Genomic DNA, 25,660 nt, shown 5'->3' with positions numbered 1-25,660 from the left:
GAAAATGGTTGGGAGAGAGATTGACATTTATTTATTGAAATAAATACATTTATTCAAAATTCTACTGGATCAAAATGAACTTAGTTTCTCGTAGGCATGCATGGGCCTTGTAGACTTTGCAGGACTTGTCTTGTGTGTGTGTTTTTTATCCAGTCTGTGTATCACTAGAATGACACAGTTTCACTTCTCACAGATGTCTCATCACATGGCTGGTGCATTATGGCACACACACACACATACACACACACACACACACACACACACACAGACAGACACACACACACGTGCGCGCGCACACACACACACACACACACACACACACACACACACACACACACACACACACACATTTTTACCTAACTTACTCTACATCATCCTGTTATCTGTCTACAAACACCATCACATTTTGGGAACACAACTTTTGGGAATACAACCGACTTGTTTTGATCTCTGAATAAATACATTTGAATGACTGTATCAATGCTAACAAAGCAATTCAAAACACAACCTAGCTGACTGGCACATAGCCTACTGGACCTTGCTACATTGCCACACACCCTCTTTTGTTTTCTAAAGTGTCCTTGTTTGTTTCCACATGCTGCATAGGAACTCAGACAGTGGAAACTAGAGCACACAAAAAAAAAAAAAACAAGATATCCCACTGCCAATCTAAAACTGAACAGTTGGCTGGCTTTTTGAAATATGAAGGGTTATCAATTAATATAAAAACATAATCAGGTGTTATAATTAAATCTCTAGGGTGTAGAGTACATATTTCATATCAGGCTAAATTATTTTTTAAATCTAATTTTTTTGAAGGCCCACTGCATTTTTGCTAGGTAAAAACATTTTAATGATTAATTATTTCATTTTAATTAGCTATTATTTTGGGAGTTGTATTTTATTTTAATAATATGGACAAAAGCCAGATCAACACATCACTTTTGTAAGACTCAGAGAAGGCCTTTACTATTTTTTTATATTGAGAATGCTATTTTGAGGCACTTTAGTTTACTTAAATGTAATTTCACTGTTTTTACAAACCCAGATTAGACCAAGAAGTGAATGCTATTAGATAAATGTGCCTCACCATCTCTTAAAATCTGTGACTCTTCTTTATTGAAAGCGACGTCATGTGGGACATAGGGGCAGTGCTGTCCTGTGAGCGTGAAGAGGTGGAGCTTACAGGGGAAGAAGGGTGACGGGGCCGCACGCGAGGCTGCGGGCAGCGGCAACTTTTTAATCTATCACCTTATTCTTTACATTTATTTATGGTTTATTATTTAGGGTCATACTATACCATCGCGGCAACTATTGAAGTGTCACGCCCTTCTCATACTAAGTTTTTCGGTGTACTTTTTTTGGCAGTCTCTTGGAAGGAAAGATTTTTGGGACTTGTTCGGAATTTTGTCTTGGTGACCAGGCGTGGAACGGAAAATCTATTCTTTTTCTTTCGTCTGTTTTGTCAAGACAGCGTATTTTAAAGTTTACAAAAGTTTACGTCGTGTAGGCTACTTGTTCGACGTGCTTTAGGCTACTGGTGTAGTTTCACTTCATGTCTGATGTATGGGCAACCCGAAAAAACTGACTGGACTTAACTTTTTATTCCGTCGTCGAGAGCAGTGATCGCTTGCCAATTATCTGGGCAGGTGGTAGGCAAAGCTTAGACTACTCTCAGAAGTTTTCTCTGTATTTGTTCGAGCTTTTTAAACGTTTAAAGTAGTTGACGTTGGGATTTGGTCGTTTTGCAATCACCAGAAGCATTTCTAGCAGGAAATAAGATAATTTAACTGGTAAGTATCCTACTTTTAACTCCTACATCATCCATCTGGAATCTCTTTCGCTCTCTCTCTCCCTCTATCTGTCGTCCGTGTAATGGTAAGGGAGGGCACGATTACTTTAACACTTTTTAAAAAATGTCAGCAGGATTCTCAATTAGGATGTAGGGTAGGCCTATACTAAATCACAGACAGGCCACTAAATCACACATCTAGGCCACGAAGTGTTGTTGTTTGTCAACGTTTCTTCAAAATAGTAGCATGCCCTATTTCATTTAAAAAACATGCCACTGGTGTGACCTACAGCCTATTTTTCCAGTTCAGCACAAGCATAGACTTCATTGACTTTTGAAGACTTTTCTGAGTGACTTAATAAGTTGAGAGATATGGTATCATCGACGACCACATAACCTAGTTTAAGGCCATCATCTGGTTTGTTTACACTGATGAGTGGCTGTTTCATCATCATTGTGTTTATCAAACCATGTGACTGGTGATCTGATTGAAGGTAGCTCACAGGTGATCTAGTCTTGTGATGTTTTTACAGTTAAAACTAACCCCTTAAACGTGGTCTCTTTGCTCATTGATGAAGGACTGTCTTGCATTTTTCTCCTAGCATTTGTGAGACAAGTTAGGCTATTGAAGATAAATCAGTGACTATAGCACTCCAAATGTACAAAAGGCTCGTTGAGGCCCTTTGTCTCTAAAGGGACATTTGTAAGTCATCTCCTCCCCATGAAGCCAGTTTTCTAGGCTAGTGGTTGAACAGCTCTTTGAAATGTTTCGTAGCTATTTTTTTTCCATGTATGTAGTTGCCCTGGGAAAGCCAGATTGCACTCACCAGTTTTAAGTGGTCTGATTTCCAACCACAGACAACAAAGCAGCCTTAACATAGTTTGAGTATTGTGAAGTTCTGTTGTCTTTTCACTGGGTTGCAGAGAATTGTGTGTGCACGTGTGTGTGTATATGTGTGTGTGTGTATGCAGCATGTAACATTATTTAATCTCCATGTGATTCTGTTTATCCTCTAACAAGGTGCTTGCAGGTTTGTCAACCCTGGTAGGTCTGAAACGTGGTTTAACCATGTTTCCTTAAATCTGTTCTTCAGCTGAATCACTTACAGGCTGTAGAACACAACGCTGTGTGTGAACTGTTTCTCTTCTCTTGCGGTCTTCTCTACTGGATGAGGCTTTTATTACATGGTTCACATAATGACAGACATGAGGTGCATTCCTCAAGCTGACTCACAGTATTTCTCCCTGCCTCGCGCTCTCTCTCTCTCTCTCTCTCTCTGCACCTCTTTCTCACTTGATATTCTCTCTCATCTTCACTTCTCTCTCCCGTTTCTTCTCTTCTTTCTGCATAGGGCCTTTTTTTGCTGTTTTTCGATCCCACCTCTTTTTCAAGTTCTGCAGACACTGGAATCACTCACGCGGAATATTTTTAGCAAAGGCCTATTTCACGTGTCATCGCCACAAACGCCCTACACATGTTAGCAAGCTTTGGACATGCTGAGTTAATTTCACTCAAACACATCAGTATCATCCAAACGTCTTAAAATGACCCAAGCCCACCCCTTAGTGAGGGACTGAGTGCTTCGCCATGTAATTGGCTGCTGTGTTTTCGACTCTTGTTTTCGCCACACTCACCACTAATATGTCTCTAACACTACACGGACGGCAGAGAACAAGCACTGGCAGAGGCATCAAAGAGCAGCGAGTGCCAGTCATCTGAATCCGGCATAAACAAACAGGCCAGTGCTTCACCGAGCGCGCTCTCCTATGAAAGTGGATCAGCTGTGTCCGGTGCCAAGGCGACACTTGGGGGAGAGATAAAGACAGGACATAATCAAACTCAAATTAATGTTCTTTCCTCAGTGTCTGGCTGATCGCAGGCCTGTGGAACTAGAATGAAACGAGTAGTAGTTGGCTGATTTGCTATGCAAATGATTGGCTTTTGTATAGGCTGCACCAGTAGCTGTTAAAGAAAGATCATGTGATTCAGCGTGTGCTGGACTGTTTGTAAATGTGAATGATTTGGATCTGGATAATCCTGTCCACTAGTAGTGCTTATAAGTAGCCATGTTTAGGACCCTTCCACCTGTTAGAATAGACATTGCTAACCGAGTAATTTGGAAATACAAACAGACACAATCTAACTAAAGTTAAATATTTTCTGTGGTAGAATAATTGGAAAAACACTGATAGTTTTGTGTTTTCTCAAACTTTCTCAAATTCTTTTTGTTGACAATCCATATTACTTTGAAATATTCTAATCCCAAGGTCAACCAAATGGCAACTTTGCATGAAGTATATGCATGGCAATTAGAAATATTACCATTTGTAAAAAGTTACTGTGTTAGTGAAGTGTAGGCCTTAAACACCACGTTTAATGTGGTCCTCTCAGACAAACACAGTTAAGCACCATCATAGCCTGCACTCACCAGCTCAATTCTACTCCTGTTGCCTACACAAAAGCAGACTTTACACTGCATGATCAAAGCTCCTTATGACTTTTCCCCACATGAAGAGGATTACGGCGAAGGTGCTCTGCCTGCCACACACACACACACACACATCAGCTGGAGTGTTTGTGGAATGAAAGAATAGCAAGAGGCATATGGATGGGGTGAGGGCTCTACCCCTCTCGCTCGCTAACTCGCTTGGTCACCTGCTGCTGTTGCGTAAGGCAGTGGCTGCTCCAGCCTGTGGAAGCTATGCCTGTTATGTTTGTTATGCGTGCCATGCAGGCCTGCTCTGTTTGCGGACAGACAGTCTTGTCTGCGTTAGGAGGGCGTCGCCGGACTTGTTTTAGACGGCCGTTTCTCTGCAGGGTTGCTTGTCTGTTCCTTAAGAATTTGAGATAAGGAGTCGTCCATACCCACAGGCACATTCCAAAGGGACTCTTAGCTTAATGATTACACCTCCCTGTTGTCACCCAGCAGGCCTGTGATCCTCGTAAGCAAGTAGCCAGAGTTATGTCACGTCAGCATTCATCATCTTAGACGTCCACATGCTTACTGTGTAGGTGGGAGTTTCTAGAAGAGCCATTTCTAGGTGTGTTTTGTCTTACCTCCTTCACTGAGATTGAGTTTTTTTTAGGACAGCACTGTTGAGTAATTGTTCAATCATCCCATGCTGAGGTTTTGCAAGAGCTTGCATCAGTGGAGTTCTTCTCTGACCTAATCGTCCCTTAAGCTGGGAACACCTGTTTGCTGCCCTCAACAACAAGTGGCAGAGTGTCAGAGAATGATGGGAAATATTCGTATCTCATTGAGCGAGCGGGGGAGTGTATGAGGGAGCGAGGGAGTGTATGAGGGTGCGAGGGAGTGTATGGGGGTGCGAGGGAGTGTATGAGGGTGCAAGTGAGTGCAAGGCAGACGGAGAGTCAGAGCAATGAAGGCCGGTGAGTTTGGCCTCAAATTGACATGGCTACTTTGAAGTTGGCTCCGGCTTTGCTTTTGCCTCAGGTTGCAAAGAAAAGACCAAAGAACGTGCATTACCCACCACCCTGTCTGACGTGGCTGAGTATTTGGGCTGTGTGCCATGCCGACTTTCTGCAAAAGCAAAAGGATTTTCCATCAAAGGATTCCGTAAAGTGCATTCTGTTTCGCTGGGTTGTTGGAAGTTTATCTGTAATTTCTTTTCTTTAATGTGTTGCCATAATAATCACACATCTGCTCTCTCTCTCTCTCTCTCTCTCTCTCTCTCTCTCTCTCTCTCTCTCTCTCTCTGCTCTAGGGAGAGAAAGAACGAGAAGAGAGAGAGGAATGCCAGAGGCCAATATGGCTGGGGTGAAGGTGGTGGCAGTTCCGGAACTCTCGTTTGTCATCTGCAGGAGAAATCCACATGTGAGTGAAATGCAAAACACACACACAGACTCTTAAACAAACATACACACACCCCCATGCTACGTTGGCCTGCCTTTGTGAAATGTTTGCCATTGGCTTGTTTCCCGAGCTGTTTGCCTATTTTCCCATTAGATTAGATCACAGTGTGGGTGTTGTGTTGAGCATGCATTGTGGATCGTATAAATATAGCCCCATTGTTGTCAGTCGCACCAAGTCCTCTAAGAAGAGAGAGTCCTGATACTGATATACGTGGTTATTCTCTGGAGCTTTCTTTGGGAGCACTTGCTCACACTCTCCCACATCAGTTTAAACAGTCTCTTGTCCACTGTTTAATCTGCCTTGCGTCTATTGTTCTCCAAACCGAGGCCCGGAGCTGTCAAAAATGCACACCAGCCAAGCGAGGCTCCTGCGTGTGGCGAGTGCTCTCTAGTTCAGGTTACACAACACTTTTCCACCCAGGGCTCCCCACCCCTCCTTTGCTTCTCTCGCTCCCTCTCTCTCTCTCGCCCCTCTCTCTCTCTCTCTCTCGCTCCCTCTCTCTCTCTCTCTCTCGCTCTCTCTCTCTCTCTCTCTCTCGCCCCTCCCTCTCTCTCTCTCTCTCTCTCTCTCTCTCGCTCCCTCTCTCTCTCTCTCTGGCTTCCTTTTGCTCTCTCTCTCTCCCCTCTCTGTCTCTTTAAACTTTCTCTCTCTAGCTCTCTCTCTCTCTCCCTCTCTCTCTCTCTCTCTCTCTCCTGGCTCTCTCTCCTCTCTCGCTCCCTCTCTCTCGCTCCCTCTCTCTCTCTCTCTCTCTCGCTCCCTCTCTCTCTCTCTCCCCTCTCTGTCTCTTTCGCTTTCTCTCTCTCTCCCTCGCTCTCCCTATCTAAAGAATCTGCTCAGCTGGCAGTCTGTTTGGCTTGACCTCCCTCCAGTACAAACACGCTGATGTTTGACAGGCCAAGGCTGGGGCTTCGCCATTGTTCGGTGGCGGTCTGCTCTCACTCGGTGGAGGCCACCGCCGCCCCGCGTTTCCTTTAACCGCCCCTTAGATGTGGGACCGAGGCCCAGCAAGCCCTCCTACTCAGCATGTCCCATTATAGCCAGCTGAGAGAGAGAGGGCTTTGTTAGGGAACCTCTGGAGAAAGAAAGAACTGTGGAGACCAGACAGATATCTACAGAAGGCCTCACTACAATGAACCAAGTTTGCCTGATGTTTTGGTGTTTTATTCTTTATTAACTAACTATGCTAAATATATTTGGTTTCTAAGTGTTCTTATAGATTATTCTCACATTCTTAAATGCTAAATAGACATACAATGGAAACTTTGAAAGTCAGCTGAGGGCTGAATTCTGAACTGAACATTTTTTAGTCTCAGTTTTAAGACTCCTGATTCAGTATGTGAACAGAGTGTAGATCTACAGTATGTAAAGCTATGTTTTGTTTATCTGTGTTACCTATGAGATTATAATCCAGATTATTTCCCCGGGCAGGTATCTCTAACCCCAGGCAGCCCAAAGACTCAAAGAACTTCACGTTTGATTACTCCTACTGGTCACACACCTCGGTGAGCAACCCTTCTCCAGTTATTAGTCTGTCTGTGGTCTTCTCATAGCTGACTCAGAGTGACTTCTCCCAGTGACTCACGTGTCATTAAATTACACATTCACTCGTGAAAGTAAGCATCCTGAATACATGATACTATGATGTATGTACAGTGTCCTTTGGTGATGTCCTTTGCTGATGTCCACTCTCGCTGACCACAGGTGGAGGACCCATGCTTTGCCTCCCAGAGGCAGGTGTACCTGGACATTGGTGAGGAGATGCTGCTGCATGCCTTCGAGGGCTATAACGTGTGCATCTTTGCCTATGGCCAGACGGGGTCGGGGAAGTCCTACACCATGATGGGCAAGCAGGAGCCCGGGCAGCAGGGCATCATTCCACAGGTACCTCAGCACGAGAGAGGGAGTTGGAAGGTTAACAAACAGGAGACTACTTTATCTTGGTTGGCTGAGGTTTTTATGTTTGCTGCCGTCTGCATGCAATTTGATAAGGAAATATTGTGGCACAGGTTCAGATCTGGTTAAGGATTCCATGCAAAATACAATCAAACCATTTAGGCAGCTCAACAAGTAGGCCATGAAGTCTGTGAGCAATTTGTATGTTGACATTCAGCCTTGAAATATGTGACTTCCTGTTGGCAGACTAGTACCCTGACCCTGGGAATCATGGGAATTGTATTTCACAAGACACATAAATAACTAGTGTCTATGTATAGAGCCATGCAGCTGTGTAGTAACTGATATTTAAAGCAGGCAAGCAGATGTATTTTTAGAGAAATACCGAATTTATAAATATGCAAAAGCCACATTGTTACATGTTTGTTGGGAACATGATCTGAACAAGTAGACATAACGTGACTACTTAATGCTGAAATGTTTGAATCTATATTAAGTTAAGCCTCATGAAGCCATCCTTTGTGAAGTACCATTCTAATGCACAAGGGTGTCTGTGTATCAGTGAATTTGGTTTTTCAAGATCAAATCATGTTCAAAAACATCTTTATTTCACCCATTTATTACGTTATAGGGATTTCAGTTGTGTTGATTTGTAAAGACCCTCATGTTCTGTCCCGTCCTGTTCTCAGCTGGAGCAGTGCTGGTGAAACTCTGATGTATCAGTGCCATGTCTGTACTTTCTTGTTGCAGCTATGTGAGGATTTGTTCAAGCGCATTGTGGACAATGTTGACCCAGACGTGTCCTTCTCAGTGGAGGTAAGAGAGCAGCCACGGGCCTCTTAATCACACACACACACACACACACACACACACACACACACACTAATGCACATACACAGCTCTGTTCCCACCTGACTGGAAGAACCAGGAAGTAAGCTCAGCCAGTTACAACAGGGAGGGGAGGAGGAGGGGTTTGAGTTTCAGGATGAGGTGTTGAATGTGACAACTGCACACAAGGGCCGTTCCCGGTATCTTATTTCAAATCTCATCTTGCAAATAAAATACATGGAACAAATGTCTACTTCACACAAGTGCATTTGGTGTTTGTCCTTAAACGCTTTTTGTAATCTAAATACAACTTGATCAATATTTCTCCCTCACACCTCCCCTTGTCTGCCGGTCAAATCCTGCCTTATCTCCTGGCGGCTTTAAACATCTGATCTGGGGCAGTGTGCCATGCAAACATGAGCTCTGTGGATTGTTTTTGGTTCAGGAGTTGTGCTGTTGATGTGTTCCTATGCCGCACACTGGGTTCTTGTTAAAAACATTCTTTTGGTACTGTGTCATCACCGTGTTGGGGATCATGAACTCAGATCACTGCCAAGCAACTTAACAAAGATCACTTGTTGATTTTGTAAGAAATTGGACATGTATGTTAACATGGCTGAGCAGAGGTTTTAACAAAATTGAGAAGAAAGTTCATGAACAAATAAAAAACATATTCTTTTGCAAAAGGAAAAAGGATTACAGACATTTCTTGAGCTCTTTTCTAGTCCTGCTTTGCTGGTAGTGCTAGTGTTGATTTCATTTTTTGGGCATTTGGGGGACATATTGTATGGAGACACCTAAGCGACCCTCTCTGTGTGTGTAGGTGTCATACATGGAGATCTACTGTGAGCGTGTGCGAGACCTGCTGAACCCAAAGAGCAAAGGGCCGCTGCGAGTGCGTGAGCACCCAATCATGGGGCCTTACGTGGAGGACCTCTCCAAGATGGCCGTCACCAACTACAGTGATATCGCTGACCTCATGGACTGTGGCAACAAGGCCAGGTACACGACACTGAGGAAATGTTTGATCATGGTGTTACCACGGCTGCTTTCCCATAGTGCTTTGGGTGGTGTGATGCTCTCCTGGGGCACTCATTCACCAGTTATCCATGTCAGTGTATCATACAACTGGAAGTATACATAACATAGTGGTTATATATTAACATGGACTTTGAGGAAATTCAACCATTTGTTATCACACTTGTATTGTTGCCTTAAAGGTTATTTGTAGAAGCCGCTCTCTTATGTGTCTAGTGTGTGTGTGTGTGTGTGTGTGGATGTTTGTGTGTTAACTTGCTTTGACATCTCCCCTTCCTCAGGACTGTGGCTGCCACAAACATGAATGAGACGAGCAGTCGCTCGCATGCAGTCTTCACCATCCTCTTCACACAGCGCAGACACGACCAGATGACTAACCTGGACACTGAGAAGGTGTGTGTGGGTGGGGGAGTGGTTTGTGCTTTGCAAGTGTCAATAAATCTGTGCAAGATTGGCCCTCTAATGTGAATTTAGCACACAGCATATTAAAAGAGGAAGTAAAGGTCACTCAAGGCCTTCCTCTGGTGCAAGGCATACTTTGCTCTTCTGCAAGAAACAGAAAGAGACTATATTACTAAACAAAACATGGTGATGATGATCAGACACGACTTAACCGTTTAATCTAGCCTGGAACCAGCCCAAATATATCACTTTATGCCAGGCTACAGGCTACATTTAAGCTACACCTCCTGATCTGATTACATTCATGCTTAACTATCATGATATAAAAGCGTAGTAGTGGTGGGGGGTGCAGCTATGAATGAATATATATTGTGCAATATAAACATGTCCAAAACTTCACCAGCTGTTATGGTATTGGGTGCTATGGGGTGCTGTTATGGTATTGGGTGCTATGGGGTGCTGTTATGGTATTGGGTGCTATGGTGTGCTATGGGGTGCTGTTATGGTATTGGGTGCTATGGGGTGCTGTTATGGTATTGGGTGCTATGGTGTGCTATGGGGTGCTGTTATGGTATTGGGTGCTATGGGGTGCTGTTATGGTATTGGGTGCTATGGGGTGCTGTTATGGTATTGGGTGCTGTTATGGTATGGGGTGCTGTTATGGTATTGGGTGCTATGGTGGTTGAGTTGAGTGTTGTTGCAGCAGAAACGGGAAAAGTGAAAGCAGAGTTTTGTGTTAACGTGTTCTCAGGTGAGTAAGATCAGCCTGGTTGACCTGGCGGGAAGTGAAAGAGCCGACTCGACGGGAGCAAAAGGCATGAGGTTAAAGGTGAGTGAGCGACTGCAGACACCACAGCCGTCCCAGTCGCCGGCTTTAATGTGATATTTCACACCTCACAGCAAATGTCAGATGGGATGTTTTTTTATATCACTTACATCAAACTTTCGTGGAATTCGCTGACTTTTAAAGGCCATTTTCATGGAATTAAATGTTTTTTTTTTGTGTGACCCAACAGGAAGGTGCCAATATCAACAAGTCACTGACCACACTGGGGAAGGTCATCTCTGCTCTGGCTGAAATGGTGATCATCATCTTTCTCTCAATCTCTTTTGCTTTCACTCCTCTAGTTCTCTCTTCCCTACTGTATCCCACATTCCATTATTCTCCCCACACCACCCCCCCAGCACCAACATTCCTGTGTGCAACTGTCACTTGAGAACACATTAGACTTGACCCCTGGTTCTGTTTGGCTGGAGCTTAATCAGACTAATGCACTGATGGGGGTATTGATTTATGCCAAGTGTCATTGATTTGGGGTTATGGAGGCACTTCTTCATGAACTGGCCGTGATGGAGCATTTCAGTGTTCGTTTAGTGTGACTCATATTTGCCACATGTGAATTTGTTTCTCCCCACATAGCAAAGCACTAAGAAGAGGAAGTCGGATTTCATTCCTTACCGAGATTCTGTGCTAACATGGCTTCTGAGGGAGAATTTAGGTAAAGCTGTGTGTGTGTGTGTGTGTGTGTGTGTGTGTGTGTGTGAGTGTGTGTATAAGAGGGTGAATGAACAAGAGAGAGAGAGCCTATGTCTCTGAGTTCACAAGTACAAGTATGTTAATAAGATGTGTAGTGCATACCTATACCTATGTGCTTTGTCCATACTGATAGTCTGTATTTTCGTTCCTAAAGGTGGTAACTCGCGAACAGCCATGATTGCTGCTCTTAGTCCAGCTGATATCAACTATGATGAAACACTGAGCACACTCAGGTACTGTCAACAACCAGAAACACACACACACACACACATACACATACACACAGATACTTCATCCACACAGATGCATAAATGGACATGCATGTATACATGAAATTGACTTCTGATGTTGGCGAAATTGGATCGCTCATCATGTACATTCCCAAGCCAAATAAAAGTGTTCTAAGGAGAGGACAATCTGTTGTCTTAGATATTTTTCATCTATCATTTACTCACATAATGGCCTGGTTTTGGAGACGAAATGTGAAAGTGGGATGTTGAAGCGCTCATTTCTCGGCGGGTCAAACTCTTGTTCATTCAGGTATGCAGACAGGGCCAAGCAGATCCGCTGCAACGCTGTCATTAACGAGGACCCCAACCATCGCCTGGTGCGAGAGCTCAAGGAGGAGGTCAACCGACTCAAAGAGCTGCTCCTCGCCCAGGGCCTTAGCGAGCTCATTACTGCCCCAGGTAACACACAGATACTGACACACACAAACACACACTCGCACACAGACATGCTCACGCATACATACAAGCAGACAGACTGTAAAATTACTTCCTCTTGTATTTGAGCTTTAAGCTCGCACTGGTAGACATGCATAGCTCATACACTAATGCTAAGTTTCTGTACTGCCATTAGTTTATTGGTGAAGTGCTCACATACATAAACACACACACGCATGCACAGCGACACACACACACACACCCTCCCTCTCATTCCTCCCTGTTCTCTGCTTATGTCATCAGGCCCGGATGGCAACAGTTTGGCTCGGGTCATTGCCGGCTCCTCCAGTGCCATGGAAGTCTCCGATTCCCATCAGCCACCTCTGTCAGACCCCACGTCGCCCCTCGAGGCCCCCACGGAAGAGCAGGGCCCCCACGGACCCATCAGCAAGGAGGAGGCCGTGGAGAGACTCAAGGTAGGAAATGGCTCTCACATTCCACAGGCTGGAGGCTACTTCTGGTAGATTGTGTGGTTGTGGATGGTCCTACTTTTTCAATAATGTTTTTCAAAGCAAGACTTAAGTGTTTGTAGAGACAATACTCACACATGCATTGGCGCCGCCAGCCGTAATCCTGTACGCACTGTGCATACAATTTTTCAATGCTTTATTCATGAAATCATTCAATATTACGACAATAAAAATAGCTTGTGTACTGTCTTAATTGAAACATGCTTCGTGCACAAATGATAGCCTATGTTTATGGCATAGAAAATGGACATCTCAACATAAGGATACATTAGATGATGATTGGTGTAAACTTTGTCACGACATAATAAGCAGTTCTGGCACTTGGGCCATGGTGCGTACTATGGAATACAACCCTAGCGGCACCCCTTCACTCATGTGCACATACAGTATATGTTTGTGTTATACGTGCACATATACATATATATTCGAATATATGTATTTGTGTATATATATGTAGTGTCAGAGCACTTGCTTGTTGTTGATGCTTGCTATGCAGTGCACCCTTCATGTTCTCTTACACCTCGGCTCTCCTTTCCCAGGAAACAGAGAAGATCATCGCTGAGATGAACGAGACCTGGGAGGAGAAACTCAGGAAAACCGAGGCCATCCGACAGGAAAGGTTAGACACACCCAGCGTTCTCTTTCATCTGTCACGCCTCATTCACATGCTCTGTATCGCTTTGTCTCTCGCTCTCACACACAGACGCACTCACATACACACAGTGGAAACTTTGGTTGCACACACACACACTCACTCACAGACAGACACAGACACGCACACTCACACAGACAGACACACACACACAGACACACGCACTCACACAGACACACACGCACCGTGGAAACTTTGATTTCATTCTTTCCTTTTATCGGTGCAGTAGTCAGGATGAGTGCTGTGGCTCACAGTTCTTTGTTCCCCCTGGTGTGTCTGCAGAGAGTCCCTGCTGGCAGAGATGGGCGTGTCCATCCGCGAGGACGGAGGAACGGTGGGGGTCTTCTCTCCTAAAAGAGTGAGTCAGCACACCCCAGCCTTCCGCTCTCCACCCCCACCCCCGCCCCGGCCGCCCACACAATCCTTTACACCAACACACGCACAAATGTGCCATAATTTGTTTTACTAAGGGTAATTACACTGCAGAGAAGCTTTTGTAGCGCAGCTTTGGGGAAATGTGCCTCAGGGCTTGTAAAACTAATAAAACGCTTATTGTGTCAGGAGTTAACTCTGTGTGTGTGTGTGTTTGTGTGTTTCAGACTCCTCATCTGGTGAACTTGAATGAAGATCCACTGATGTCCGAGTGTCTGATCTACTACATTAAGGATGGGCTGACCAGGTGAACATCATTGACATCATTATAAATTATTGATTTGACAAAAGGAAACGAACCGTATGTGAATCTGTTGAGGGATTCTTGACTGTCGTAAGATGCAAAGGGATCATAGTCTCGTGAGAGGCATTGGGATCCAATGTTGTTTACACACATGTTCAAATAGCAAAAAGCAGCACCTTAGGATACTCAAAGCCAGTGTTTGGAATAACGCCGTTGAAAAGAACGGCGTTAGGTAACGACGTTATTTTTTCAGTAACGAGGTAATCTAACTAATTACTTTTCCCGTCGTTACAACGGCGTTAACGTTACTGGACGTTAAATGCGTTGCGTTACTATGCATTGATTGAATAAACGGTGTAATCCGAACGCACCCCTGGCTCGCAGCTAGTGAGGAGGTGGGTTAATAACGACGTAAGCGATTATGATTGGCTAAGGCAGAGTCATGTTTCATGGTAGCCAATCAGAGCCAGTATTTTTACACACTTGCCAGCACACGCGCCACACACACACACAACCGCTAAATAGAGATTCGACAAAACAGCAGAGGTCTGGTAGCCTGGAAAATCTTAAGAAAGATTAAGGGTCTGGCAAAGAACAATGTAATGGCCCAACTCGAGGGGGGGCAAAGAACAATGTAATGGCCCAACTCGAGGCGGGGCAAAGAACAATGTAATGGCCCAACTCGAGGGGCGGCAACAAGCATGCATTTAAAAATCTCACTGCACGCAATTGGATAACACTAGACCATGTTTACTCTGAATGATTTCGGACTTCGATGCAATCGGATAACACTACGACCAATGTGTACTGTCTAACATTGCCGCGCTGTCTTCATCAGTTTAGCTTGTTCCCCGGAATGTTGGGGTAAAAGTAACGTGCATCATTGCTCTTTGCCAGAGTGTCTCGCAGAGACAATTCCATTTTGCTCTCGCGAGAACTCTGGATTTCCAGGGTAGAGGTCTGGAGCAATCCGATGAAAAGTTGGCATTTTCAAGGTGGAGATGTAAGCACTACTTCAAATTCATTGTGGTCAAAGGCAAGAACGTGCATGTAATGTGTACATTATGTCCAGGAGCGAAGACTTTGTCGACATCCGTTGTAAGCAACTCTAATTTAATGAAGCATCTCACACACGCATCTAAAGCTAGTGGCCAAAAACACTGATACCTCCACCACAGATGATAGCTTGCCATCCACTAGCAAAGAAGGACTCAGAGTAAAGTCCTCCAAGCAGCAAAAGCTAGATCTTTCTGCCTTACAACAAAAACCTATGACAGGCTGAAGTCAACCGTAGGTCTGTCGAAGTGCAATATCTTGAATTTCCCCTTGGGGATCAATAAAGTATCTATCTATCTATCTATCTATCTATCTAATAAATATAGAAGGTTATGTAGCCTACAAACACCTGTCTGTTCTACTCATTTCAACTGGCTGCTCAAAACTGCTAAAAAAAAATCCAAAATCCAAATTCTTTGACATATAGCAAGTTTTAGCAACAGTAACGCAAATAGTTACTTTCCCTGGTAACGAGTTACTCTTATCATAGAGTAATTCAGTTACTAACTCAGTTACTTTTTGGAACAAGTAGTGAGTAACTATAACTAATTACTTTTTTAAAGTAACGTTCCCAACACTGCTCACAGCTGGATGTGCAAAGAAAGCGCTAATGCCAAGTTTCAACGTTGTGCCTTGCCATATTACGTGGAATTTACTAAACTGTCACTTCATTATGTAAACAGCATGTTCCACTCTGGGTGTTTGTGAGCCCACATGTTCATGCCCCCAGAGTGTAGTGCTGTAGCTGCCAGGTTGCCTTAGCTGCTGGCTGCAACTCGAGCTAAAAAAAAAAAAACTATCGTTTTCGTTTTTTTCTCTCGTAACAACAGTACTCTGTGACCCCCGAGAAACGGAGATCTATGTGAAAAATCACCAGAGTTCTTCTTTAATACCCTAGTCTAGCAGATTGGGAAGTGGATGTTGTGAAAGTACGACATTAGAAAGGCAAACAAAAGTTAAGGGTGCTTTTGACATAGGACAACGAAGAAAAACTGGTGCTCTGAATACTGATTCTGTAGTCTCTGAAAGTTTCTCTAATTGACACATTTAACCGTAATATGGATTACACCTGCTTTTTAAAGGCGGAATTTGTTTTCCGCAAAACAGACGTGCGCTGTTTTCATACAGCAGAATACCTAATCAGTCCCTATTAACACTTCTCCTCCCATGTGTTTGCGCCATACTCCCACTTTTCCCTCACCCTTTTCCCTCGCCCTCCCATAAATCAGTGACGGAAGCGCAGATAGCCATTCTGTGCTCCAGTGGCAGGCAAAATGCGCTTTGATCCACGTCCATCATCAGTTTTGTACATACGATGCCATGTTTTAAGGTGCAAATAGCGTCAGAAACAGGCGGTAATTTGGCGGTAACTTTTAGTACATTAGGCCCTTTGTGATTTTAAAAAGGTTGACTGGAATATAGACTGCCAAACTGTTCTGAGTGTAATTGGTGCTAATTCCAAATTGCTGTTCTGTTCTTTGATGTCACTGGTTCGTTCATAGTATGTCTCTTATGTTGTTGGGTCAAGCTTTGTGGAGTCCAAGTTGAGTTTCCCCACAGGGACTGTCTACTCCAGTAATACCAGTGGATGTCAGAACATTTGTTAAAATAGACAAAACATGGCGTCCACTGGTGATTGTTAACCATGTACAAGCACAGAGTCCCAGCCAGTGTGCCGTAGGTATTGACTTTGCTTCATTTGTGTGACCTGTCAGTCAACAGAATGTTATTAAAGTAGAATATGGTTGTTGACTTTAGGAAGTCGCCACCCACGTTTCACACGCACTGTCATAAAAGGCTTTTGTGTGCTGCTGTGACAGGCTCTGCAGCTAAACTGGTGGACAGACCACAAATACCTCCGTGCAATTAACCACTGCTACCATGTTACCCTGCAACCTGTTTAGTCAAAGAGAGTGCAACAATATAGCTTAAGCAAGGGGGTTGTTTAGCATACTTATTGGAGAGAGAAGAAGAGCACTTCATCTTTATCACTCTGTGTAATATTCTGTATTATGTTTTTGCCACTAACCAGTTGAAGTCTTGGGAATAATCAGTCAGTGCAGTAGTAGTTGGAGATACAAAGTACTAAGAGAGAATTTACATGTAAGTTGTAGAATAGGTCTTCCGAGATTCACTCATCAGTATTGTGAAGCTCGTCTCTTGTCTTAATGTGGTTTTAGATTGGGATAGTCATCAGCTGGTGTAATTGTGCTGCCTACAAACCTAATTTCCTGTGGGAGGCATTCGAGTTTGAGTTCTGTTGAGTTGAACAGCTTGGAACGGTTCAAACTCTGTGTGATCACAGTCTGTGGGAGATTTTATCCATAAGTCATTATCGCAATTAATTCAAATTGCCGTTTGCGTTGACTGCAAACAGTCTGGCCTGTTCCTCCCAGTGTGCAGGTTGTTGTATAACTTTGGCTGTGTGTGTGTGTGTTTAATAGGGTGGGTCAGAACGAGGTGGACATCCGTCTGAGTGGTCAGTTTATCAAAGAGCAGCACTGCATCTTCGGCAGCAGAGTCACTGAATCAGGAGAAGGTAAGATCGCGCATGCAGGCACGCACACATACACTTGCATGCACACACACACACACACACATGCATCGTCTACAGGGCGCCACTAATTGCCCACTCCTCCCATATGAACTAGTACAGCGTGTGCTGTTTTGTTGTGTGCCGACTGTCATGGCAGTTTGTGTTTTTCTCTCTTGCAGTGGAAGTGACCGTGCAGCCTCTGGACGGGGCGGAGACGTATGTCAACGGCAAGCAAATTACAGAGCCGGTGGTGCTCAAACAAGGTACCACACACACACACACACGCGCACACACACACACACACAGACAGACAGACATATGCATGTATTTGCCCATACATGCACAATTGACTGCAGGCATTCGTCTATTTTGTTTTTTTCTAAGTTCCGGTCGTACATCTTTCTCACGCTCCTGCTGTCACCCTTACATTTTCTCTGTCCGTCTACACCCCCCCCTCTCTCTCTCTCTCTCTCTCTCTCTCTCTCTCTCTCTCTCTCTCTCTCTCTCCCTCTCCCACTCTCTCACTCTCACTGTCTGTTGTCTCCTAGGCAACAGGGTGGTGATGGGCAAGAATCATGTGTTCCGATTCAACCACCCGGAGCAGGCGCGGCAGGAGCGCGAGCGCAACGCGGCCCAGGACCAGCAGGGGGAGCAGGCGGACTGGAGCTATGCCCAGAGAGAGCTCCTGGAGAAGCAGGGCATCGACATAAAACAGGAGATGGAGAAAAGGTGAGCGCATGCCAGACAACTTCTCCTGAGTCACGCCCTGGCGTATAACCAGACAGGCCTATTATGGAGAAAAAACATCTGGACAAATCACACTGCAGGAAAGGAATCATTACAGGAAATGGATATGAGGTGGAACAGCGAGTTATTGATGCAAAATTCACATTCAAAATCAAATCATTTGAAAATAACAGTGCATAGCTGTATGTTAAAACTATAGATGACAGTGCTATTGTCAATTCTCAAAATAGCACTTCAGACCCGTGAATGTCACAAGTAGATTTGGGGAGTTGAAATGTATTCATCCCGACATCAGGCAGTCTCCTAAATAAATCATCACTCTCCGCGTGCAGCTCAGGGGCATGTTGTTGTTGTGAGTGCAGTGAGGACATGATACCAGGCTCGCTTTGTACCGTCATACATTAAAAGCTAATAAAGGGCTGATCTGTTGCCTGTTGTTTGTTTGGTTGTATCTTTGTTTGTTTTCGTTGTTTTATCTTTTTGCACTTTTCCACTTTGTTTTTGTTTTTTCCCACCCCCCGCATGTCAGTCATCATCTGTCATTATGTCCCCATCCACCAGGCTTCAGGATCTGGAGAATCAGTACCGCAAAGAGAAGGAGGAGGCAGACCAGATACTGGAACAACAGAGACTGGTGAGTGTGGGAGAGAGGGAGGGAGGGAGGGAGGGAGGGAGGGAGGGAGGGAGCAAAACTGAAAGGCTGTTCAAACTGATCTCCATATTATCACTACTTAACATGCTGAAACTGCAGATATGCCCATACAATGGGTATGATGCACATACAGTCATATATAATATGCATTTGACCGTGACCTTGTCCTCCCCCTCCCCAGTATGCAGACTCTGACAGCGGGGACGACTCCGACAAGCGCTCCTGTGAGGAGAGCTGGAGGCTCATCTCCTCCCTCCGAGAGAAGCTACCAGCCAACAAGGTCAGACACGCACACAGTCTCCGTCTCATTCTCTCCCTCTCTCTCTCTTTCCCTCTCTTTGTGGTTCTGTTTTTCCCCTTTCTCTCTCACTTTTCTATCTTTCTCTATCAGTCTCTCTGCATCACACACACACACTTGCTTTGTGCTCTCCCTTGTCATTCTCACCAATGACCTCACTCATCAAATGCTTTTACCGAACCTGGTAAACATTCCCATTTTACGCACGGCTGGTCACGGCTCCCACTCACTCTGATAAACTCTCTTTCTGTCTCTCCCTCTCTGTCACGCACTCTTTTCCCCATCTCTCACACCTCCACACACCCACATTTTAGCCGGAGAGTATTTCTCTCCTCGCCCGCTGTCTGAGTCACTGTCTGAAGGTCACACACACCACTGTGTTTGTGAGCTCTCTCTCTCTCTCTCTCTCTCTCTCTCTCTCTCTCTCTCTCTCTCTCTCTCTCTCTCTCTCTCTTTCTCTTTCTCAGGGCTGCATCTGAATGATAAGGCCTTGTCTTGCTGGTAGCACTAGTTGGGGATTTAATTATTTCATCTTATCTGATGGGAGGGTGGAATTATTCACATGCAGTTTGGCAGAATAGGCTTTTTGGACGTGCTGTGCCCTTTGATAGACAACTCCTAGCACCTTCAGCCAAATGTGTCTGAAGTGTCTGTAAGTGTGATTTGGACTCGCAGTCAAATTTATTTCCTCGCTGGAATCAATGGTGCTTGTAAAGTAGAGATACTAAAGCCCCATTTCCAAAAGAGTTGGGACGCTGTGTAAAATGTAAATACAAACAGAATACTAAGATTTGCAAATCAACAAATATATTTGATTGGGAATAGTGTGAAGACAACATGCCACGATGAAATGAGTCCAGTTCAACAAAATAAAAAATGGGTTTATTAGATATTCATAATCCATAGACCTTAGGGTTTAAAAGAAGGGGTCATTTGTTCAATTCCGTTTAGCCAACCCAGAGATATTGGCCAAAATGTGAAAGCTATCCTCATCTCACCAAAAAAACAAGTTTTGAGGAAATCGCCTTTGAAGTTTGTGAAGTGTAAATGAGCATATTATGTATATTTCTATAAGACTATGCATCCTGATAAAGTTCCCTTTGCCTTTGGAATTAAAATAGCCCCGGTGCTGTCACTGTCAATCTCTGTTGTCCATTCTCTAAAGAAATCCGTAGCCAAAGAATAGAATCTCTATTGTTTAATCCAAAAAGATCCGGACTACACAGCGCAGCATCTAAATGCTCAATTCACACAGGTGGTAAAACTCGTGAGGCATTCGTATAACTTGTTAGGTAGCCTATAATGTTCAATCAACTTCTGAAGATGACAAGGACAACAAGCCTAATGCTTAATGCATAGCCTAATGTTTTTGTTTCCAAAACAAATTGAATCGGACCAATCGGGTGCAGTCTCCATGAGGAATCTGGTCAGCAACAACTGTATGTTTAGGTTGCTGTTTCTCCTCCTAAATTCAGAATAATTAGGAATGGATAGCCTATTTATGATGACTTCTTGAAGAGGCCAAAAGCCAAAACCAAAGAAAACGGAAACTTTCCTGTTCTCACACAGCCTAATCCACAGACTAGGGTTTAAAACAAGGGGTCATTTGTCCAATATGACAGGTCTGGCATTTTTTGATCATATTTAAATATGATTTCTTCTTTGAAGGAAAGAGTTTTAACATTTGTGAATGAAGCATTATAAAGATGAATTCAAAACGAGCATACATTTTATATAAAATATTGACATTTTTCAGTTTCAACATGCCTCTGTCCTTTTTTCAACTAAATATGAGTTTATGAGATTTGAAGTTTTTATCCGTATTCATTTATGTGACTTTACACAGCGTCACAACTTCAGAAACCGGGTTGTACTAGAAAACAGACAACATGGCCCAAAATGGGTAAAAGCATGCGGAAGACAATCACTGTACCACTAGTAATGACAGCAGGACTTTCTAATTTACGTTTCTTTCTCTCTTTCACACTCACACACTCATTCCCACGCTGTTAAGTGCCCTATTCTCATGTTATAATATGAATAGACGTTAGCTGAATTGAGTTAAATTGAATTGAATTGAACCTTAATGAGTCAATGGAACAGTGCCTTCAGGAAAGTAATGGTGTGTTGAAAACAACTCTCAGCCCCTTTAATGAGTGTATTCTGGCTGTGCAGGTGCAGTCCATAGTGAAGAAGTGTGGCCTGCCCAGCAGTGGGAAGCGCCGAGAGCCCCTACGCGTCTACCAGATCCCACAGCGGCGCCGCATCCACATGGACCCCAAGCACCTGACGATGGACGACCTGCGCACGCAGGCGGTCAAGGAGATCTGCTACGAGGTGGCGCTGGGCGACTTCCGCCACACGCGGCAGGAGATCGAGGCCCTGGCCATCGTGCGCATGAAGGAGCTGTGCCGCACCTACCGGCAGCGCGACCCACAGGAGCGCGACAGCTGGCGCAGCGTGGCCCGCGACGTGTGCGACACGGTGGGCATCGGCGAGGAGGAGACGGGCGAGCGGGCGGTGGAGATGGTGGAGGGGAGCTCGGGAGGTGGAGGCGGCGGAGGAGGAGGTGGTGTTGGAGGAGGGGGGAAATTGGAGCGCACGAAGGCGGATATGGTGGACCTGAAGGCGCACATCGACAAGCTGACGGACATCCTGCAGGAGGTGAAGCTGCAGAACAACATGAAGGACGAGGAGATCCGCTCGCTCAGGGACCGCATGGTCAAGATGGAGAAGGTCATCCCTGGACTGGTGAGTAGTCGTGTTTTTACAAACGCGCTCTAACACACACCACCAGGCACGCATGTACACCTACACATAGACCTTTACGTATGCCTTGTGTAGACAGAGTACGTGTATAGGATAATAACAAGTTAACTCATAGTAAGTAAAAGACCAACTATTTGGCTTTGCTTTGCTAGGTGAATGAAGCCACATTTGTCACTGAACCATGTAATTGAAATACACCTCAAATACATAAAGAGTAATATTATTAAATATGTTTTATTTTATATATATATATATACCAGGTGTGGTGTGTGTGTGTTTTGGGTTGGGGTTCTAGCATCTAGACTTGATATCCCCTCCTCTGCTTAATTCTTTTTTATCGCCGTGGGAACAGCATTTATCCCCCACCATTATAATAATGCTGCTTCATGTAGTAAAGTAAAGCACTGCAACGTGACAACAGTCTAGTAAATAATAATCTGACATCAGAAACGCGCTGCTGACACAGGGACTGCGTGTTTAATTCGCTAGTTCATTTTGCCTGGGTCATGCACGACATTTCAGAATGCAGACTGTGTTATCAATCATAAATGGCTAGTTTCAGTAGAAAAGCTAGCTGGACAAATGAAAGAAAACAAAAAGGATTCAGTGAAGCATATTGTTATATTTTAGAACCCTCAAAATCTGATAACTGATGCAACTGAGCTGGTATGGTGGAGAACAACTCCACATCTAGTAGAACAAACAGGTTGTCTGAAGCAACTTAGGCTACATTAGGTGAGGAGATGGCCTATTTGCTGAATGTGTGTGTGTGTGTGTGTGTGTGGGGGGTATACATTTTTTCAAAAGCACCCCCTGTTAGATATTGATACCTGACGCAGGCGGCTCCACATGTACACAGAGTGCATTTACACAGCACTGTTGCTGATGCTGAGTCTCCCTCTCTCTGTCGCCAGGGTGACACTGGCATGGAGGAGTCTGACCCAATCAGAGAGGAAGAGGTGAGTTGCCCCATCGGCAGGCGGATGGAGATGGAAGATGGAGGCTACCGCCGTGGCCGTCACCGCTGGCAACACCCTGAGCAGCATCAGGACCCCAAGCGCCAGTGCAGGGTCCTCGGGGGCCCTCCCAACGCTCCTTTCATCCCCAACCCCAGTCCCCGGGGCCCGCCTAACCCTTTCGGTAACCCCATCGGGGCCCCGCCCAACGGCCCCTTCCTGCCAGGCACCGGTCGTTTCCTCCCCCCGCTGGAGCGAAAGCTGCAGTTCCCCTTTAAGAACAACCCCCAGCACCGGGCCTTCATCTGGGGCCCCACCTCAGGCCCCCCGGGGTCGGGCGAGGGGACCAACGACGGCCCACTGGAGCAGGCCTCACTCGCAGACTCTGTGCCCTCGTTCCAGGCCTCCCACGCCCCCCAGGACGGTTCGGGACCCTGGGGTCAGGGGCACAACAACTACCGCCAGCAGCAGCAGCGCCGCAACCACCAACACAACCATGGCAACCGCAACCACCACGGCAACCAGCGCAACAACCGCCAGCGCTCCCGCCAGAAGGGACGCAATCCCTTTGACGGCTACGTGGAGCGGGCCAACGAACAGGCCGGGCAGAACCGCAACGGCAACCCAAACCAGGGCTTCCACCCGCAGCCACAGCAGCAGCAGCAGCAGCAGCAGCAGGGGGGCAGGATGCGGTACAGCTGGCACAACGCAGGCTCAGACCTCCAGGACAAGCAGGCCGGCGTCAACAGCCAGAACTGGAGGGGAGGGGAGGAGGGCCAGCAGCGGCCCAGCGAGAGGCCTCGCGGTGGGGGGAGCCCCAGAGGGCCACCGGCTCAGGAGGCAGCCAAGAGGAACAGTAGAGCTGAGGAGCCCATGGAGGCTTAAGGGAGGAATGAGTGGAAGGAATGAATGGAAGAAGGAAAGAAAGCGGGAGAGACGTCTCATTTTTTTTGTATTCAAATTCCACAAATATTTCTCTGGGATACACGCATACACCACTCAAATGCAGACACACACACACACACACACACACACACACACACACACATACACACGCTCTGTTCTAGGTGCTGAGATTTTTTGCTCCGAGGGCAGTATGTGCTCACAGGCAAGCACTTGCACTTATTGGAAATATCCCTGAGGGGGTTTGACATGGAAACACTTTTAGTGCAATAACGCTGCGCTTGATTTTATACCACATTTTGACAGAATCATTGTGTTCTTGACTGTGTTGATAAATGTGCCTGATCCGAAACAACCCTTTAGAGGATCACAACAGGACCTTACTCACTGTGCTGTATATGTTTGTGCCTTTCTGCAGCCTCTATATAATACCCACAATTGTGCCCTGTATTTATAGTTATACAGTGGGGATTTGTTCTGGTATATTGGAACATTTTATACAATGTACATATTCAATGTTTGTACATGGAGGGATGGATTTGCCATAGGTTTTTAATACCATATAAACCATGGGGTATACTTTATATATTTGGTATACCGTTAGGTTGTGTATATTATTATATAAACTGCAAATATTGAGGCATAAGCTGCTATGATTGACTGCTGTTGCGGTTATGAAAACTGACATATTTACCTGCTGAAACAGCCAAAGAATTTCACCCAGGGGCAAAGAGACCCTGACTGCACATAAACAAGGAGGAACACCTGGTCAGGCACAGGAATGCGTAGGTCAGGCAGGCAGGTTGGACTGCTGTATGTGATGGATGTGTTCACTCGAGAACTTTAGTCTTGTTGAGAGAAGGCTTATGTGTGGTTGTGAATGATTTGTATATTTTGTATTTTTTTTGCCTTCCCATTTTAATCATTTTACTCCCCCCCCCCTGCTTTCATTGTGTGGGTGATGAATGGCAGCATTCCACAAGACAAAGCTTCAGAAATCTGTCAGGAAGGCATCAGAAACAATGAAAAGCCAAATACATGATGCGCTGTTGGATAAATTAAGTTAGACATCATGGAGAGTGCAACAGTGCAAGTGTGGCAAAGGAAGTTTTTTTTTTTGTTTGTTTAAGGACAAACACTCAGTCATGAAGCTATGAGTGTGACTGAGATTAAGGGCTAACAGTTGTAGGGTTTTTTTTTTTTTTTTCACATTTTAACAATCTTTTCCATTGTACAATACAATATGCAATACAATCACAAGGAGATAAATTGTATTTTTAAGAGAAGATAATTGATGTAATATAGATTTTGTGTGAGGTAACATCAATCCCCTGCAAAAGATTAAAATAGACAAAACATGAATATTGTTTGCTCATATTATTAATAATAAAATAAACAATATCTGTGTATCAATATCTGACGGTGGTGATCCTTCGTAAATCTCCTCTGACGATAGAAAGTAGTAATAGAGAAACAGAGTGAATTGTATCCGAATTTGCTATATCAATGCAGTTAAAGGGCTTTTTTTTCCTCATCGCAATCTGATCAATATTGGGAGATATTTAACTGAAATTCAACATTATCGTGGAATAAAATGGAAAGAAGAGATCTATCGAGGTACAAATACACATCTGATGTGTATGGAATAAAACATTCAACCTTCCAACGTTCTCTCAACATTCGCAGCACTCAAAAAGATCAATATGGTTTAGTTCAGAACCAATCTTAGCAAGTGGTCTCCATAATGGTGAAAGAGATTTGGCTAATCCATGTTAAGTGATGGTGGGATGTTTGTCTTTCTTTAAATGGCAGAATTAAGTTTAAACCAGTGTAGTGAAGAGAAATTTGTAAGATC

General features: G+C 44.7%; 1 protein-coding gene across 1 annotated transcript; it reads left to right on the top strand.

Moving 5' to 3' along the window:
* Window positions 1-5,606: 5,606 nt before the first annotated feature.
* kif1c (kinesin family member 1C) lies at window positions 5,607-25,220 on the top strand (the record flags this gene model as incomplete). Its single annotated transcript, XM_048266813.1, has 22 exons — window positions 5,607-5,628; window positions 7,096-7,169; window positions 7,369-7,548; window positions 8,311-8,376; window positions 9,212-9,390; window positions 9,708-9,819; window positions 10,580-10,657; window positions 10,845-10,910; window positions 11,249-11,327; window positions 11,520-11,598; window positions 11,906-12,054; window positions 12,334-12,506; window positions 13,100-13,179; window positions 13,495-13,570; window positions 13,812-13,891; window positions 17,389-17,483; window positions 17,660-17,743; window positions 18,029-18,209; window positions 18,789-18,861; window positions 19,061-19,159; window positions 21,353-21,928; window positions 22,861-25,220. Coding segments are annotated over 22 exons (3,528 nt in total), but the record flags the coding sequence as incomplete, so codon positions are not given.
* Between the last annotated feature and the right edge of the window lie 440 nt (window positions 25,221-25,660).

The sequence above is a fragment of the Alosa alosa genome, chromosome 2, assembly GCF_017589495.1.
Source record: "Alosa alosa isolate M-15738 ecotype Scorff River chromosome 2, AALO_Geno_1.1, whole genome shotgun sequence".
Taxonomy (NCBI): domain Eukaryota; kingdom Metazoa; phylum Chordata; class Actinopteri; order Clupeiformes; family Clupeidae; genus Alosa; species Alosa alosa.
Note: the sequence above shows the minus strand (reverse complement) of the source record. Positions and strands in the feature narration are given on the sequence as shown.